General features: G+C 38.4%; 1 protein-coding gene across 2 annotated transcripts in view; it reads left to right on the forward strand.

The window, feature by feature from the left end:
• kalrnb (kalirin RhoGEF kinase b) overlaps positions 1-20109 on the forward strand; it is a 111744-nt gene that overhangs the window by 37854 nt on the left and 53781 nt on the right. For both annotated transcript variants that reach the window (XR_007186212.1, XM_048200441.1), the window contains exons 12-20: positions 1791-1963; positions 2637-2811; positions 6617-6812; positions 12762-12928; positions 15016-15135; positions 17573-17791; positions 18941-19090; positions 19443-19557; positions 19825-19940. Coding sequence is in view for 1 of the 2 variants with exons in the window: in XM_048200441.1 (XP_048056398.1) it covers positions 1791-1963; positions 2637-2811; positions 6617-6812; positions 12762-12928; positions 15016-15135; positions 17573-17791; positions 18941-19090; positions 19443-19557; positions 19825-19940 (1431 nt within the window). In the remaining variant the exon portion in view is untranslated. The remainder of the gene's footprint in view (positions 1-1790; positions 1964-2636; positions 2812-6616; positions 6813-12761; positions 12929-15015; positions 15136-17572; positions 17792-18940; positions 19091-19442; positions 19558-19824; positions 19941-20109) is intronic.

Below are 20109 nucleotides of genomic sequence, written 5' to 3' on the forward strand. Positions count from 1 at the left end.
ATAACTTCTTATGAGAGCAATATTTCTGACTGTAAAGGAATAGAGAAACCGGCTTACAATGCTCTAGCAACATTCCAGAATTAACCCAAAACACCTTAGCAACAGCCACCTACAATTACCTAGAAACACCTTAACAACCCCCAAAGTGCACCTAGAACAACAACACCTAGAACAACTGCCTACCAACCACCTGCCTGCCACAGGGAGGCAACCACTAATGCAACCACCTAGCAACAACCCACAACACTGTAACAACTGCCTAGCAACACCCCTGCATCCACCTAGAGCACTCTAGCAACACCCTAATCACTCTGGTGCTAGAGTGTTCTTTGTGGTTGCAAGGGTGTTGCTAGGCAGTTGTTATGGTGTTGTGGGTGGCTGCTAGACAAAATATCCAGAACAACCTAGCAACTTCCTATCAACAACCCACAACACTGAAACAACTGCCTAGCAACACCCCTGCATCCACCTAAAACACTCTAGCAACATCCTAGTCACTCTGTTACTAGATTGTACTAGGTGGTTGCAAGGGTGTTGCTAGGCAGTTGTTATGGTGTTATGTCTGGTTGCTAGGCTAAATATCCATAACAACTTAGCAACTGCCTAGCAACAACCCACAACACTGAAACAACTGCCTAGAACACTCTAGAAACACCCTAATCACTCTGTTACTAGAGTGTACTAAGTGGTTGCAAGGGTGTTGCTAGGCAGTTGTTATGGTGTTGTGGGTGGCTGCTAGACAAAATATCCAGGACAACTTAGCAACTGCCTAGCAACAACCCACAACACTGAAACAACTGCCTAGAACACTTTAGCAACACCCTAATCACTCTGTTACTAGAGTGTACTAAGTGGTTGCAAGGGTGTTGCTAGGCAGTTGTTATGGTGTTGTGGGTGGCTGCTAGACAAAATATCCAGAACAACCTAGCAACTTCCTATCAACAATCCACAACACTGAAACAACTGCCTAGCAACACCCCTGCATCCACCTAGAACACTCTAGCAACACCCTAGTCACTCTGTTACTAGAGTGTACTAGGTGGTTGCAAGGGTGTTGCTAGGCAGTTGTTATGGTGTTGTGGCTGGTTGCTAGACTGAATATCCATAACAACTTAGCAGCTGCCTAGCAACAACCCACAACACTGAAACAACTTCCTAGAACACTCTAGAAACACCCTAATCACTCTGTTACTATAGTGTACTAACTGGTTGCAAGGGTGTTGCTAGGCAGTTGTTATGGTGTTGTGGGTGGCTGCTAGACAAAATATCCAGAACAACCTAGCAACTTCCTATCAACAACCCACAACACCGAAACAACTGCCTAGCAACACCCCTGCATCCACCTAGAACACTCTAGCAACACCCTAGTCACTCTGTTACTAGAATGTACTAGGTGGTTGCAAGGGTGTTGCTAGGCAGTTGTTATGGTGTTGTGGCTGGTTGCTAGGCTGAATATCCATAACAACTTAGCAAATGCCTAGCAACAACACTGAAACAACTGCCTAGCAACACCCCTGCATCCACCTAGAACACTCTAGCAACGCCCTAGTCACTCTGTTACTAGAGTGTACTAGGTGGTTGCAAGGGTGTTGTTGGCAGTTGATATGGTGTTGTGGGCGGTTGCTAGGCATAATATCTAGAGCAATCACCTAGCAACACTCTCACCTATCAACGATGTTGAAACATTCTATCTATCTATCTATCTATCTATCTATCTATCTATCTATCTATCTATCTATCTATCTATCTATCTATCTATCTATCTATCTATCTATCCTGTCTGTCTTTAGCTGTGGTCATGGATGGAGGACTTGCAGAAGAGTCTTGTAGAGCCAGTGTTGAACTCTGAGTCAGTGGATGCTGTTCAGGAGCTGATCAGACAGTTTCAGCAGCAGCAGAGCAGCACGCTGGATGCCACACTCAATGTCATCAAAGAGGGGGAGGAGCTTATTCAGCACCTGCGGTGAGTTTGACAACACACTCCTATTGTACAGCATTTCATCATAACCCAACTCTTTTCACATCTTCCATTCCAGACGTTACCAAAATTATTCTCAACATGATACTTGCAGCAGTCTTGAAAAAGTAACAAAGTTTTGAAGTACAGGATTTAGAGCTTTTAAGTCTCAGGACCAAATCTGGTGACCATAGGCTACAGGCTACAAATAATATTTGGTAACAAAGTGTTCATTTTGATGGTCCACTTTAGACATTCTACTAATTATAAGTAACTTATAGTAACTACATGTCAACAAACCCTCATTAGAGGATCAGTAGACTGTCTGCTACCACTTTATTTAAAAGGTCCCCCAACAGACATTCTACTGACTATAAGTAACTTTGCAACTACATGTCAGCTTATTCTACTAACCTGAACGCTAACACCTAACCCTAACCTAACAGCCTACTAATACTCTAATGAGAGTTAGTTGACATGTAGTTACAAATTTACTTATAGAATGTCTATAGCGGACCATCGAAATAAAGTGTAACCTAATATTCTTTTTAGATTACTTTTGAGCATGTTCATACATGTGATGGGATGCTGGTATATACTGGTTCTGGATTAACATGCTCTCTACTGATATTGATTTGCTCTTGTATGTGTTGGCGTGGGTTTGTGTGTGCTCAAACAGAGACTCAGCGTTGGCCTGTAATAAGCTTCCTCACGCCAGCTCCGTGGCTCATATCGAGGGTGTTCTACAGCAGTTGGATGAGGCTCAGGCTCATATGGAGGAGCTTTTTCATGAGCGCAGGATCAAACTGGACATCTTCCTGCAGCTCCGTATCTTTGAACAGTACGCCCTGGAGGTGTGTGAATGTGTGTTTGATGGCCTGATCCCATTTGCATGTCTGTATGTATGTTTGTGTATTATGTAAAATTTGTTTTATTTTGTAAATCTGTTTTTGGATTTAGGAGTGTTGTTTGAATTACTGCATAAACTATATCTCATAGTTCACCCCAAAATTCTGCCATCATTTATTTGCCCACATGCTGTTCCATACTTGATTGGCTTACTTTCTTCTGTGAAACAACAAAGGTGAATTTTTGGAGAATATCGTGCCTACTCATTTAAATACAATGAAAGAAAATGAAGACTAGGACTGACAAGCTTCAAAAAAAAGAAAGAAAAAAAAAACAAAGAAACAGATGCACCATTACAGTATCACGACAGTGGTCCATCTGACTCATACACTGTATTCTTCTGTCTTCACTTCAGTCTTCTGAAGCCATGCATGCTTTGTGTGACTGACAAACTAACATTTAAGTTTTTATCCACTGATAATCTTTGCCTTCTGAGCAATGCTATTTTGCTATATATACAATATAGTATTACAGTGTTTATTCATATTTTAATAGGTTTTTATTTCATATTTATATATTCAGTTTTAAAGGTGCAGTAGGTAATCTGGGAAATGCTAACGTTAGCCTGCTAGCATTGAAACATATGATCCCACCCTCCCTGCAAATCGACGTCCAAAGCCACGCCTCCTCCAAAACACATGAACGCACGCACACACACACACACAGCTGCTCTCGGCAAGGCGTCACAAGAGACGCCGTTAAACTACCTCATATCTCAAAGGACATAACATTACAATAATTATGAAAGATTAAAAATATACGAATGGTTTAGACCAGTGGTTCTCAAACTTTTTAGCGTGGAGTACCCCCTGAAGGGATTCCCATCCTTCTGCGTACCCCCTCTCTTCCACTTCGACTGCAGTCACACCTTTTCCATTAAGAGACAATATTTGCCCCCTAAATTGATTTTCCAGTGCATATTTTTACGTTCATGAATAACTTTATAAAATAAATAATGTTTTAAATAAAAAATGTTTAATAGAGAAATATGCAATGATGGTAAAACGAAGTGATACTTTTAAATATTAAACTAAAACTGCCAGTAGGTGGCAGCAAGTCACTATTTTTATGAATGAGTCATAGAGTCATTCATTCTGTAACGAAGCAATTGGCTGTGAATGAATCATTGAATCACTGACTCTCACGATTCGTTCAAAGCCGCATTCGTGTGTTGTAGTTCTGCTCTGGTTTTCGTTAGAAATATTTTTTCGTTGCAAAATAGAGTAAATACTGACAGTACTGTGTTTAAAATGTACGTTTTGTTTTTTGACCTGTTGTATAATAATGCACGTTTGCAGTCATGTGGATATTTGGGTACAATTGCATTCTTCCTCGTTATCAACATTAAATACAAGAACTCACACAAGGTATGTTTTTGTATCGAAGAAAGTTTGAGTCTTAAATTGATATAAATCCACTATCTGTGTCTATATTTGTTCTTCATGCGAGTGCTAAATCCCCACTTTTACAAAGGTGCATTGTCGCGCGATTATGCATGCTGCTTGTGTGGATGCAGTCATTTTAGACTGCAAAACATGAGGTAATTTGATTAAATGTAATGGATTTACGACATTTTGTCAGTTATAAATACATGCTTTTAATATTATTTTAAGGTATGGTAGAGTTAAATTAACTACTCCGCATTTTGTTCGCGTACCCCCTTTTGTCACCTCACGTACCCCCAGGGGTACGCGTACCCCAATTTGAGAAACACTGGTTTAGACCATGTGGTTGCTTGCCTCTTGCATGTTAAAGCATGGATGTCCTTAAAGGATTAGTTCACTTTCAAATAAAAATTAGCCCAAGCTTTACTCACCCTCAAGCCATCCTAGGTGTAAATGACTTTCTTCTTTTTGATGAACACAATCGGAGATATTTTAATAAATATCCTGATGCATCCAAGCTTTATAATGGCAGTGAACAGGGGTCACGAGTATGAGCTGAAGAATGTGCTTCCATCCACATCCATCCATCATAAACGTACTCCACATGGCTCCGGGGGGTTAATAAAGGCCTTCTGAAGCAAAGTGATGCAAAAAAAAAAAAAAAATCCATATTTAACTTAAGTTTAATTTAAGTTATGAAGTAAAATATCTAGCTTCCAAACCGCCTTCTGTATTCAAGTTACGAAGAAAGTGTAGACTGTTACACTTTTTCCGTAAGTTGAATAGGGAAGGCGTAGGACGTAGTGTAAGCTTTTTAAACTGCAAGAATTTTAAACTTTCTTTGTACGTTGAATACGGAAGGCGGTCTGGCGGAAGCTAGATATTTTACTTCATAACTTGTTAATTATTATTATTATTTATTAATTTTTTTTACACAAATGCATCGCTTCAGAAGGCCTTTATTAAATCCCGGAGCTGTGTGTAATACACGTTTATGATGGACGGATGTGGATGGAAGCACTTTCTTCAGCTCATACTCGTGACCCCTGTTCACTGCCATTATAAATCTCGGATGCGTCAGGATGTTTATTAAAATATCTCCGATTGTGTTCATCAGAAAGAAGGAAGTCATATACACCTAGGGTGGCTTGAGGGTGAATAAAGCTTGGGGTAATTTTCTTTTGAAAGTGAACTAATCCTTAAAAATTTCTTAAATCTGAATGTGTGTAAACAGAGATTGTGGTATTTACCCTTTCTGATGCCCAGATTATACCAAACTTAAATCTCTGTTTCAGCACCTTATGTTAGGCCATATGTGAAAGGCATGAAAAATCTGGGTGTGTTACTAGACATTAAAAGCTGGAAAATTTATCAAGTCATGAAGTCAAGTTTCTACCAATTGCAAGTCCTGGTAAAAATGAAGTCCTTTCTCTCTTTTAATAATTTTGAAAGAGTTATCCATGCTTTTATCACCACTTGGCTTGACTATTGCAATTCTCTCAATCTGGGGATTAGTCAATCCTCTTTAAACTGCCTTCAGATGGTTTGAAATGCTGCTGTCAGAGTTTTAACAGGAGCTCGAAAGCTGTCTCTACATTGGTTATCTGTGTGTCACAGAATTGATTTTGAAGTGCTCTTATTGGTTCTTAAATCTATAAATGGTTTAGCACCACAATACCTCTCTGACCTGTTGAAAGACCACCAACCAGGGAGAGCTCTTAGTTCTGCCAATCAGAGGCTCTTACTGGTCCCCAAAACCAGACTAAAGTCTAGGGGCGATCGTGCATTTGCCATAGCTGCTCCGAGACTTTGGAACAGCCTATCTATTCAAATTAGATCTGCTACCACATTATCTATTTTTAAATCAAAGTTAAAATCAATTTTATTTGATCTGGCTTATAACCTATGATTTAAATCTGACTTATTCTATGCTTTGTTGTTTACTCATGACTTTGTCTTTGTCTGGATTTGGTCAGTGGTAGTTGTTTTTAACTGTCCTTTATATATATATTAAGGTTTATTTCAGCTTTATTTCAATTACCGAAAATGACTTTAAATAGTTTTAGTTTTATACAGCATTGCTTCAGTAAGCTGTTAACCACTGTGACCAAATCGTTTTAAGAGTTGAACTGGATCAGTCAGATTTGTGAGCAAATATAATTGAATGTGCCAAATAATAATAAGAGTTTTCCAGTGAATTTCCAGCGAATAGTGACTTAATTTCTGTTCTATTTCTCACACAACATGAATCATATTGGACTTTAATGATAATTTAATTGTGCTTTTCACACACTTTTCTCATTATACTGAATAGATGTTTATTGTTTTATGAATATGAGTGTAATAAATGCCATCTGTTCCATAGGTGATGGGTGAGCTGGACGCATGGAAACAAGATCTGATGCGACAGGCTTCTGATTTCAACACAGAGGAACTCACGCTGGCTGAACAAAGACTACACAGACACACTGAGCGCAAGCTCGCCATGAACAACATGACCTATGAGGTCATACAGCAGGGACAGGATCTCCACCAGTACATCATGGAGGTCCAGGCTTCAGGTGAGGAGCTGGTCGGTGATACTAGAGATGTAGAGAGTGAGAGCAATAGTTCCATACTACAGTTGCAGGGTTCTGGTGAATCAGCGTTTTAACGCTTTTGGTGTTTGTTGGCAGTTGTTGCTGTGTTGGTGTCACCACTGGTTTCACGCTTGGTTTACCGGTGTTCACTTTGCATTTGTCGGGTCATGGAATCTTTGACATATTCTCACTTAATTAAATTTTAATTCAAATAGTTACATGATATGCTGATTAATTACTCAAATTATTAGGAATTAATCACTTGTTTCAATATTTATGGATATTGAAGATGTCCATAAATAATCTAAAGACATCACTGTGGCATATCGTGCAAAATCATTGAATAGACAAAAAATGACTTAAGTTAATGTATTGCTTGTTTTATTTCCATGTAATTGAACAAAAGCCTATCGCAAGTGTTCAGGCCACAGCAATCCATATCTGTCTGCGGCAAACAAAAGGCCCTTCACACAGAACATGTTCTTCTCAACACCCGCGTTCTGTTTCATTTTGTGCTGTCTGCTCTCTGTGAGTGTGGTGTGTGAGGCGCATTGCCTGTGGACTCACAAAAAATGTATTTGCTTTTTGATGGTAGTAAGATCCCTTATACTGGCATCTGTATGGTTCTGGTGATGTTGTTTTTAGTATTATTTATATACTATCATAATATTTATTAATTAACTTTTATTTTATAGTTTTCATTTAAATTTTAGTTTTTGTAATTGTGTGTGCTTTTGGCATTTTATTACTTTTTACAATTTTTTTTCAATTTTTTTATTTAAGTTTTAGTTTCAGTATCCTAATTTTCATAATTTTCACACACTGTTCATAATATATATTTTGTATAAGATGTATATTTATGTCGGATTTTTTTTTTATATATATATATATATATATATATATATATTTGTATTTTGTTTATCATATATTAGTGCTGTCAATTGATTAAAAAACAAAACTAATTAATTGCACATTTTTTTGTAATTAATTGCACCTAACAGTAAAGTTTTTAATATAAAATATTACTTTAATATAATATAATATTATTTAATATAATTTTTGTATTGAAATAATTTAACATTTCATCTCTAAATTAATGTAGAAACAACATAGATCAAATATTTGAAAAATACTGTCTTTAACAGGTAGGAAATATACACAAAAGATAACAAAAGTTATCAAACACTTCACAGCCTTCACTGCATAAATTATAAATTAAATATAGATTAATTTTTATTAAAGCTACAAAAGTTATTCAGTCAAGAGCAGTGAGTGATTTTCACTTTTTCTTTTGTTCTTTGATTAACATTAATGACAGACAGCAGCAAGTTTATTAGGCTTCTGTCACTTTAAGACCTGCCAAACATGACGTGGATCTGACACGCATCTTATTTACTCTTTATGTTCATTTAAGACTTTATATAACTAATATAAGACTGTTACTATACGACTGTTACTCAAAAACAGGCATTTTGGCATAATTTTGTGTGTTTTTGTCCACTGTCTGTGTCTGAAGCGGCTTTCTGTGCGCACGAATCGTGTGTGTGTGTCACTCATACGAGGAGACAGGAGATTCACAGACACACAGTTCTCTTATGTGTCTTGTCGTGCTTGAATGGTTTAAAAGCATTTGCGTGAATAAGAGCGTGATCGTATAATGTAACGCTAGATAAAGGATGATGCATTAATTTTGACAGCCCTAATATATATATATATATATATATTACATACATATAAATTAATATGTGCGACAGCTCATAATTTAGGTACTTATGCCTATTTCTTTATGGATCTTATCATCTTGCATGTAGATGATTTCATCGCTGACCTGCTGTCAGTTTTTTATTTGCGCACAGTGTGCTTCTCTTTTATTATAAGCTCTTCCCCCTTACGCCGTGTCACAAAATCATCATTTACGCCTTACCAGTAATGACCTTTTAAAACAAAGCTTGTCGGAGAAATGTGAACAATATTACATCCAGCAGTCTTCTTTAAGTTGAAATTTGAGGTTTGAAATGTTTCTGTTTGTTGAGTCAGTGTGAAGCAGCCTTTATGGCAGTAAGACGGCTCGCTAATGTCTGCTGTAGGGAACGCAGGAGCGATGATGAGTTAGTGTTGGCTGGAGAGATAAAAGAGTGTGAATCAGTCATAGCTTCACTCCTCTGTGCTCTGTTGCATTTTATTGACAGTTACCACGGACACAACAGCAGAAAGCTGCTACCCACATTATGGGCTGTCTTAGATATGTGTGATGAAAGAGGAAGGGAGAGAAGCGGAGGATTGGGTGGAAATATAAGGATGGAAAATGTGTGTATGACAGCAAGAGAAGGTGAAATGGATTGGAAGGAGTGGAAGGAGATGGAGCTCTATACAGCTCTGGGATCTCATATTATTAACTCTGTATGCAGGGGTGAGGTTGCTATGGAAACCCCCCCTTACATCCCCTATACCAAGGTTTCCATGGTGACGGGGGCCTTCGCTCGTCACTTTGGGGTTGCCTCGGACATACTCCATCGCTCACTGTTGGGTTGCCGCGAGGATGCTCGGGATACTGCAGAGGCCGTCCTGTCACTCACAGATCACGTTCCCATGGGAACCCGCTTGTGGCCCGCTGTGAGGTTGCCATGGAGACAGCCCACGGGCAGGTAGCTGAGGATAAGTGGGGTGATGTAAGGGTTAGTAGAAGGAGGTTAAAACGCCCTGTGTTGTATCTGCAGAAAAGAGTCTGTCTCTCGTGCACTTACACAGACGCTGGTTGTCTGTCATGCACTAATGCGGTTACAGACACGCGAACGCACATATGATCGATTCCAAGCGTTTGACGCTCGGTTGAGCAGCTGGGACGTTCCATCACACGCTCACCTGTCTGACACATTCCCCGCTCGCATGCCATCATAACTGCTCGCTGAGATGGAGACCTTCAGAGGAGATCTGAGCCATAGTTGTTCACAGCACAGCGCCCCTGCTGGACAGAGGAAAGAAAATTCACTGGGATAATCTGTAGTCATCTAAAAGAGTGTTGGGTTCTTTTTTATTTTTTGGTAATGATCTGTACACCAACACGCAAATGTGAAGTGCGTAATTCTTTTGATGTTAAGGAAAGACGCTACCTTTTTTTTTTTTTTTCATGCACTGGTTAATTTTGAGATTTTGCCTCCATAACGCATTCTTTCAGACTAGTGGAAAGAAATCATCCAAAATACACATTTAAGTTTTCGTTGTGTTACACTTTATCTATTTGCATGTGTAGATTGCAGTGCTGTCAATCGTTTAATAAAAATTAACTAATTAATCGTGATTAAAGCATTGGAGTTTTTAATATTTTTATATTGAAATAATTTAACAGTTACTCTCCAAATTAATGTTGAAACATCTTAAAGACAGTATATTTTAAATATTTGTTTAATGGCATATTTTTATGAATGAAGGCCAGTATCACTGATACTAATACTGGTACTGATATCTGTATGAAATTGTTTTTTTTGTTTTGTTTTTTTAAAAACATTAATTATATACATTCAACATATTACAGTATAACTGAAAGCTATCAATTTCAACATTTATTAGGCTTTAAAAATTAACAACATTGAATTTAAGTGAATTTATAACAATCTTCACATTATAAATGTCATATTTACCTGTGCCCTTCCTACCTGTCTAATAGGTAGGAAATATACAGAAATTGAATAAAGTTATCAAACACTTTACAGTCTTCACTGCATAAATTATAAATTAAATATAGATTAATCCTTATTAAAGCTAAAATTTTCTCTCTTATTTTTGTTTTTTTATTAATATTAAAGACAGCAACTGGTTTATTAGGCAACTGTCACTTTAAGAGCTGCCGCTGCCGAACATGACGCAGATCTGACGTGCATCTCATTATCTCACAACTCTTTAAATTCATTTAAGATGTTATAACTCTGCTCTGTGTTGTTTGTTCAAGCGTGAAAGAGAACCAAAGACTATAGATATAGAAAGACGGTTCACTCCTATTAGTTATGAATGTGAGAAACTGCAACGTGCAATATGGTGGAATATGTCCCACCTTCTAAGTAAAACAGCCAATCGCTGATTGATCAAGTCATTGCATCACTGCAGCTGCCGTTAGAAGCATGTACAGGTCTCTGCCAGATAATTTCCAGATCAGTGGGCGAGGCCATAATCAGAGGGGCGTTTTTGAGAGCGTTACCTGATTTGCCCACAGTAGGGTTTAAGGGTGGGGTCGGGTGAAGGGGATCACTTTCATTGCATGATTTATAAACACCCACCAGCTTGAAAACACCCACAAATTCAGAAACACCCACTTTTGTTCCGCAGAGACCTCATCCTTGTTGGAAGCTCCGGTTCCCATAGAAACCTGAGACTCGCATGTGCATTGGCTCATCCAGCCTGAAAAATAAGTTTTTTTTTATGCTATTTGAGCATAAGAAATAACATTTATGGGACAGTTCATGTCAGATTTTGTTGCTGATTCGAAATATGTTATTTAATTGTGAGTTCACCAAACAGTTTTGGAGATTTCAGGATACCCCATTCAAATACATAGAACTTGGTCTAAGATGCCCGAATATTTAAATGTTACTACTTGTTTCAGAATGTTCAAATTTAACGTTCCCATAATGTTTGAAAGATTGAATGTTCCCTTAATGCTTGCATAACCCAAAAAAGATTTTTTATATGTTTTTTAAAAATGGATGTTTTGAACATTAAAGAGTTAGTTCACCCAAAAATGAAAATTCTGTCATTTATTACTTACCCTCATGCCGTTCCACACCTGTAAGACCTTCGTTAATCTTCAGAACACAAATTAAGATTTTTTAATTGAAATCCAATGGCTCCGTGAGGCCTCCATAGGGAGCAATGGACACTTCCTCTCTTAAGATCCAGAAAGGTACTAAAAACATATTTAAATCGGTTCATGTGAGTACAGTGGTTCAATATTAATATTATAAAGCGATGAGAATATTTTTGGAGCGCCAAAAAAACTAAATAACGACTTATTTAGTGATGGCCGATTTCAAAACACTGCTTCAGGAAGATTCGGAGCACAAATGAATCAGTGTATCGAATCTTCTGTTCGGAGCGCCAAAGTCACGTGATTTCAGCCGTTGGCAGTTTGACACGCGAACTGAATCATGATTCGACACACTGATTCATTTATGCACCGATGCTTCATGAAGCAGTGTTTTGAAATCGGCCATCACTAAATAAGTCGTTATTTAGTTTTTTTGGCGCTCCAAAAATATTATTGTTGCTTTATAATATTACTATTGAACCACTGTACTCACATGAACTGATTTAAATATGTTTTTAGTACCTTTATGGATCTTGAGAGAGGAAGTGTCCATTGCTCCCTATGGAGGCCTCACGGAGCTATCGGATTTCAACTAAAATATCTTAATTTGTGTTCTGAAGATTAACGAAGGTCTTATGAGTGTGGAACGGCATGAGGATGAGTAATAAATGACAGAATTTTCATTTTTGGGTGAACTAACCCTTTAAGAGAACATTCAGAAATAACGTTTTCATAACTTAATGGAAATGTTAGCAAAACATTCATAGAACATATTTTTATTAGCTGGGGTTGTACTACTCGAGTCTGCCTGAACAAGTTCGTCTCAAGTCCGAGTCCAAGACAATATTTTCAGGAGCATTTGGAATCGGACTCAAATGAGCTGGTCTCAACTAGTCATACAAAATGCGGTCTTGGACTCAAACTTGAGGCGAAGACGAGTACTACAACACATGAACACAAACAGTATTTGGAGACTTTTTTGTTGTCAAAAGTTTGTGGAACATGATATTTTAGAAAAACAGCATCATTTGTTTGCAGATGCTACTTGGATTTGCAATTTTGATATGTTATCATCTATGCAGTGAAACTGTAAATGTGCATATGTGTTTTTAAAATGCATGTGTATGTTTCAGGTATGGAACTCACCGGAGAAAAAGACGTTGATTTGGCGTCAAAAGTTCAAGAGCTGCTGGAGTTCTTGAATGAAAAGCAGCATGAGTTGGAAGTGAGCGCAGAACACACACACAAACGTCTGGAGCAGTGCTTGCAGCTACGACATCTGCAGGCGGAGGTCAAACAGGTGTGTGTTTAAAACCAGTTGCTACATCTCAGCTAATGCTCACATTTAGGGACCCTACTTGAAGTCAAACTCATCGTAATGTCATGAGGAACGCCTGACTGCAGGAAAAAAGCCTGTGCTATGCTGATGTCCTAGATTCTGACTGATGCCATTAGCCCTGAGTACTGAGTGCCCAGCTAATTGCCTTTATCTTTGACACACACACACACACACACACACACACACTGTCGCTCATATCCAGACTCTTGTGCGTGGGTGCAGACTGCAGCTCTGTATTTCAGAAAAATGAATCAGTCAGTTCACTTGCAGTATTTCATAGACAGCACTGCTTTCTTATTGGCAGTGCTGTCATCTCGGGACCTCTCAGCTTTATCTTTGCTCTTTAACTAATTATATTGTATCTTATTTCTATATGTACTTTCTTGTACATCAGTTTGGTTAGAAAATGAATGTAAATGTAGGCAGGGTGTTACATAATGTGGGAGTGGGGAATCCCTCTAGCTCAGCTGTAATGTTTCTGCACATTTCACTGATTCTTGAGATGTGGAATCAAACATTGAACAGTTTGCCATTAGTTTTGAAAATGGCAGCATTTCTATTTTGATATGAATCAGTGGTGATAACTAGAATGTTCTTATTCAAATCATCTCATTTACTTACCTCAAATATTTAAAATAAATAAAAAGTACAATAAAATAAACAAATGTAGACATACTAAGTCCTGAGAGAAGGAAAAGGTTTATTAAAAAACGATTCATTTGTTGAAGGTAAAATCACCAATAGTTTTGGATTCGATGTGGAATAGAATTAGCATTCTATATATATAGTGAAGGCTGACCCGTGTGGTCCGATCCAACAGACGAGCTACTGTAGCTCAAATTGCTCAAGAAGTTAATGCTGGTTCTGATAGAAAGGTGTCAGAATACACAGTGCATCACAGTTTGTTGCGTATGGGGCTGCATAGCCGCAGACCAGTCAGGGTGCCCATGCTGACCCCTGTCCACCGCCGAAAGCGCCAACAGTGGGCACGTGAGCATCAGAACTGGACCATGGAGCAATGGAAGAAGGAGACCTGGTTCGATGAATCAAGTTTTCTTTTACATCATATGGATGGCCGGGTGCATGTGTGTCACTTACCTGGGGAACACATGGCACCAGGATGCACTACGGGAAGAAGGCAAGCCGGCGGAGGCAGTGTGATGCTTTGGGCAATGTTCTGCTGGGAAATCTTGGGTTCTGCCATCCATGTGGATGTTACTTTGACACTTACCACCTACCTAAGCATTGTTGCAGACCATGGAAACGGTATTCCCTGGTGTCTGTGGCCTCTTTCAGCAGGATAATGCGTCCTGCCACAAATCAAAAATGGTTCAGGAATGGTTTGAGGAGCACAACATCGAGTTTGAGGTGTTGACTTGGCCTCCAAATTCCCCAGATCTCAATCCAATCGAGCATCTGTGGGATGTGCTGAACAAACAAGTCCGATCCATGGAGGCCCCACCTCGCAACTTACAGGACTTAAGTTGCTAACATCTTGGTTCCAGATACCACAGCACACCTTCAGGGGTCTAGTGGAGTCCATGCATCGACGGGTCAGGGGTGTTTTGGCAGCAAAAGGGGGGCCTACACAATATAAGGAAGGTGGTCATAATGTTATGCCTGATTAGTGTATATGCCACATAAACATATATGCCACATTTTAAGTCTAATTAGTAGCTAACAACACCAGTAAACAAAATGACTATTGACAATGGCAACAATTCAATAGACGGAGCTGAAAATCTGTTTAGAGCCATCCTATAGTATAAATTTATAGTTGAATGCTAGATTTGCAAATATTTATTATTTGACATGGCACATTATTTCCGTATCTGACAGTGTTGAGACATTGAGTTACAGCAAGGAAAACACATTTCTCAAATTTTGTCAGAAAATGGAAAAAGCCGGAGGCTGCACCAAACGTAAATGAATATGTTAACAGATTAATCCAAAATAATTTATTGCCTTTCATTTTTGACTTCTGTAGCCTGTTTTGTCACATGGCCATGTGTGTGTGTGAATTTGCATGCGTGTGATGATCTGTGCAGGTGCTGGGTTGGATCCGTAATGGTGAATCCATGCTGACGGCGAACACAACGAATGCTGGTTCGCTGTCTGAGGCGGAACAACTTCAGAGAGAGCATGAACAGTTTCAGCTCGCCATCGAGGTACACACACACACACACATTTTCCTTAATTGATTCAGCAGGGGGCAGCATCATGAGGCTGCAGTATGCTGTAATATGAACATTAATATTAAATATTAAACCTTGTGTACACCATTACCTGCAATTAGGAAGTCATTTTTTTCTGCTAATATAAAACAGATTATTTATTTAAAGGTGCCCAAGAATGCTTTTTCACAAGATGTAATATAAGTCTAAGGTGTCTCCTGAATGTGTCTGTGAAGTTTCAGCTCAAAATACCCCATAGATTTTTTTTAATTAATTTTTTTAACTGCCTATTTTGGGGCATCATTAACAATGCACTGATTTAGGCAGCGCCGCCCCTTTAATTCGCGTGCTCCCTGCCACATGAGCTGTCGACTATATTACAGCGCATTTACAAAGTTCACACAGCTAATATAACCCTCAAATGGATCTTTACAAGATGTTCGTCATGCATGCTGCATGCATGCTTCGAATTATGTGAGTAAAGTATTTATTTGGATGTTAAAGTTTTATTCTGAGTGAATTTGAGGCTGTCCTCCGTGGCTAACGGCTAATGCTACACTGTTGGAGAGATTTATAAAGAATGAAGTTGTGTTTATGAATTATACAGACTGCAAGTGTTTAAAAATGAAAATAGCGACGGCTCTTGTCTCCGTGAATACAGTAAGAAACGATGGTAACTTTAACCACATTTAACAGTACATTAGCAACATGCTAACGAAACATTTAGAAAGACAATTTACAAATATCACTAAAAATATCATGATATTATGGATCATGTCAGTTATTATTGCTCCATCTGCCATTTTTTGCTATTGTTCTTGCTTGCTTACCTAGTCTGTTGATTCACCTGTGCACAGATCCAGACGTTAACTGGCTGCCCTTGTCTAATGCCTTTTATAATGTTGGGAACATGGGCTGGCATTATGCAAATATTGGGGCGTTCACCCCGACTGTTACGTAACAGTTATGTTGAGATTCGCCTGTTCTTCGGAGGTCGTTTAAACAAATGAGATTTATATAAGGAGGAGGAAACAATGGAGTTTGAGACTCACTGTATGTCTTTTCCATGTACTGAACTCTTGTTATTTAACTATGCTGAGGTAAATTCAATTTTTGAATCTAGGGCACCTTTAACCCTGTAGACATTTTGGGAATGTTAGAGGGGGTTCTCATTGGAAAAATCATCCCTTTTGTTATGATCTAGCATAAACAGAAGATAAATTGATCTATAAATTATAATGCCCCATTCATCAAAGGGATGGAATACCAAACAGCTGAGTTGATTTTTTTCTGAGCTTCGAAAAAAAAAATTACTCAGCAAATTTACGAGCAGTAAAAAGCACATTAGCCTAGAATGAAGACCGAGTTTTAATTCAGCAAATTGCTGCGTATAATTCTCGACTAACGGCAGCCTCTCTAAATCAAAGGAAGTCACTGCTGAGTATTGGCCAAATTTTCCCTTCCGCCAAATATATGTTTTAATCATCTACAGCAGTGGTTCTCAAACTTTTCAGGCCAAGTACCACTTTTCATCAACTCATATTTGCGATGCCAAAACAAATGTGTGAATCAGGCAGCTAGTTTTATTCATTCAGCATGTGCTCTGCTCTGTGAAAGCATCAGACTGTGCTTCACCGCTGATTGTTTTGGCCTTGAACGGCAGGACGTCTAACTGATCGTGTCTTAATTGCTCTCCCAAGGAGCCCCTCCGTGACCTTACCCGCCTCTTCTGCGGTCCTGGCAGTTGACAAACTTAATTTAAGTACACCTCAAGAGTTGAAATGAGCCACTTCTTGAGAGTAAGGGTGTGCATTGGGAAAAAATAATGTCTATATTTTCTGGAATTTTGTTAACAATGATAATTTGACTTTTTTTTTTTTTTAACTTTTTACTTTTTTGGATGGTTTAAGTGATCTGTTTACTGCAGGGGGTGATATTTGCTACATTGAATTTATTTCCAAGTGCAAATAGATTTTCAAACAGAATTTTACAACAGTTCAATAAACAAGAAGTTAATACTGTGAGTACATTTTAGATACAATATTGTCAATATTTTCTGTTTTTCACCCATCCAAGTGCACATACACAGGTGTATTGAACACACACACACACACACACACCATGAACTCACACCCAGAGCAGTGCTTAAGCTTAAGCAGTGTAATATTGCTTAACTATATTATAGAAATATAAGTCAAAAACTCATAAGGGACATTTTTGCCCCCATATATTGATTTTCATTCTAATTACATTCTACTAGGCTACATCACTCAGTGAAAGTGTGAACTCTCAAGACATGTTTTTGTTTGGTTATTTGCAAAGTGAATGACATACTTGTTACTGTCAGCTTCCACATTTCATCAACTGTAATATTATCGTAGATAATACATAGTGCACAGCCTTACTTGAAAGCCCCTCTCTTTGCCCACAGTCTCTGCTCCATGCCGACTCCCTCCAGCGCACCCACCAGAGCGCCCTGCAGCTCCAGCAGAGGGCGGAGCTGCTGTTGCAGGCGGGTCACTATGACCCAGACGCTGTCCGGGCCTGTGCCGAGACCGTGGCCCTGCACTGGCAAACCCTCATGCTGAAGATGGAGGACAGATTAAAGCTGGTTAATGCCTCTGTGGCCTTCTACAAGACGTCTGAACAGGTGGGTTTTATTGTAGTATGTGATGATTACCATCAGTGCCAACAAGTGCTATTGGCTGAAATTGTGAACTAGTGATAAACTTGCAGATTTCAGTTAAAACGGGTCTTTTTTTAGATTCAAAGTCTATGTATGTTCATTATAAGTCTTATGTACATGTAAATCAGATGGATGTCTTTGGGCATTGCAGTAAATGTCATGGTTTTTCAGTGCCTCACGCCATGAGCGCTGCATAAAGATGCCATGTGAGGATTTTAGTAGTTCATTTGAAAATTTGAAAAATAAATTTTGCAGTATAAATTGAGTTCACCTTTGAGTTGTAGCCTTCATATTACTTCAAGTAAGCACATGAGAAGCTGCATATTTTATACACTACCATTCAAAAGTTTGGGGTTAGTACTATTTTTTTTCTTTATGTTTTTGAAAGAAGTCTCTTATTCTTACCGAGTCTGCATTTATTTGATCAAAAATACAATACATAATATTATTACAATTTAATGTTAAATTGGTGCTTAAGTTCTTGAAATGATGTTGAAAACGGTTGTGCTGCTTAATTCTTTTGTGGAAACAGTGATACGTTTTTCCATGATTCTTTGATTAATAGAAAGTTCAGAAAAACAGCATTTGTTTGAAATCCTTTTTTTAATTTGTAACAATGTAAACAATTCTACTATCACTTTTGGTCAGTTTAATGCATCCTTGCTGAATAAAAGTATTTATTTTGTTCAAAAATAAATAAATAAATGAATAAAATCTTACTGACCCCAAACTTTGGAATGGTAGTGTATATTAGTTTAACCTGTGCTAATAAATTAGAATTTTTAAAAATCTAAAAATACATCATAAATAAAATACAGTTCATAGAAATCTCCCAACACCCCGTATTCATTGCTGGCACCTCACATGGGGTCACATGACAACCTTTGAGATAAAAGAGCCGTTGGCATTGCCAAGGACAACTTGCTTTAAAAGTTACATTGATTTGGCTATTTTGATATTATCGCCCATTAATCATGCCCACTTTTCCTTTAACAGAAATGTTAGCTCCCCCTAGTGTCAGTTCCAACGTCTTCCGAAAATACACTCTAGACTTAAGATAAGCTTTGTGATGCTACTGTGTGTGTGTGCGCGTGTAACATATGTCCACCTCAGGTATGTAATGTGTTGGAGAGTCTGGAGCTGGAGTACAGGAGAGAGGAGGACTGGTGCGGAGGTCATGATAAATTGGGCTCAATGGCAGAGACTGACCACGTCAGCCCTCTCATCAACAAACACCTGGAGCAGAAAGAAGCCTTTCTCAAGGTACACCTCACACACACACAGACTCAAACACCTGCAATAACAGAACCTCATCTGCTCTCGCACCAGTTTGTCCTTTTTATATTTTTAAAAACTGCATCTGCAGCAACATTTCACCATATGTGACCACATATGTGTCAGTTTAAATAGGTCACAGCATGTAAAACATGTTTTCATTTGTAATTTGTAAGAAACCTTGACTAAAATTATTAATGTTTGTGTCAAAATCACTGTCCATCTTTCATCAACACTCCTAAAACTTCAGTTGTTATTAACATGGTAAATGTTGAAGTCACTGTACAGTTTTGGTTTATGTACACTGACTCTATGAAATGTTTTATTTCTCTGGTTCTAGGCATGTACTTTAGCACGTCGTAACGCAGAGGTCTTTCTCAAATACATCCATCGAAACAATGTGAGCATGCCTGGGGTCGCCACCCACAATCGAGCCACTGAGTCCCAAGTCAAAGGTCAGGACTCCTTAAAGGCATTATACCTGCAAAATATACAGTCTGTCTGTATGTGTGTGTGCCTGAATGTTTGTAATTGCAGTGCATGACATGGTTTTTCAAGCGCCTCATGCCATGAGTACATGAGCACATTTTTAAGATGCCCTGTGAAGTTTTTTTTAGTTTTGATAAATGGGATTTAAAACCCCTTTTGCAGAGTTTACCTAAAAGTCATGTTATAGCCCTAATTGTGCATTAATCACGTCTTGTATGTTTTCTTGTGTTTAGCCATCCTGAGTGAGCTGCTACAGAGGGAAAACCGTGTCCTTCATTTCTGGACTCTGAAAAAAAGACGTTTAGACCAGTGCCAACAGTACGTTCTGTTTGAACGACATGCCAAACAGGTGAGTGAAAGAGTTTTATACAGGCAAATGTTTTGAAGTATTTAATAACATTGGTGGTTTTGGTTTAGTCTTCTCTTGTAAAAAAGTACTTCACTTTAGCATACTTGAAGGTGCCATCGAACGTTTTTTTCACAATATGTAATATAAGTCTAAGGTGTCCCCTGAATGT

The sequence above is a fragment of the Megalobrama amblycephala genome, linkage group LG8 (assembly GCF_018812025.1).
Source record: "Megalobrama amblycephala isolate DHTTF-2021 linkage group LG8, ASM1881202v1, whole genome shotgun sequence".
NCBI lineage: Eukaryota > Metazoa > Chordata > Actinopteri > Cypriniformes > Xenocyprididae > Megalobrama > Megalobrama amblycephala.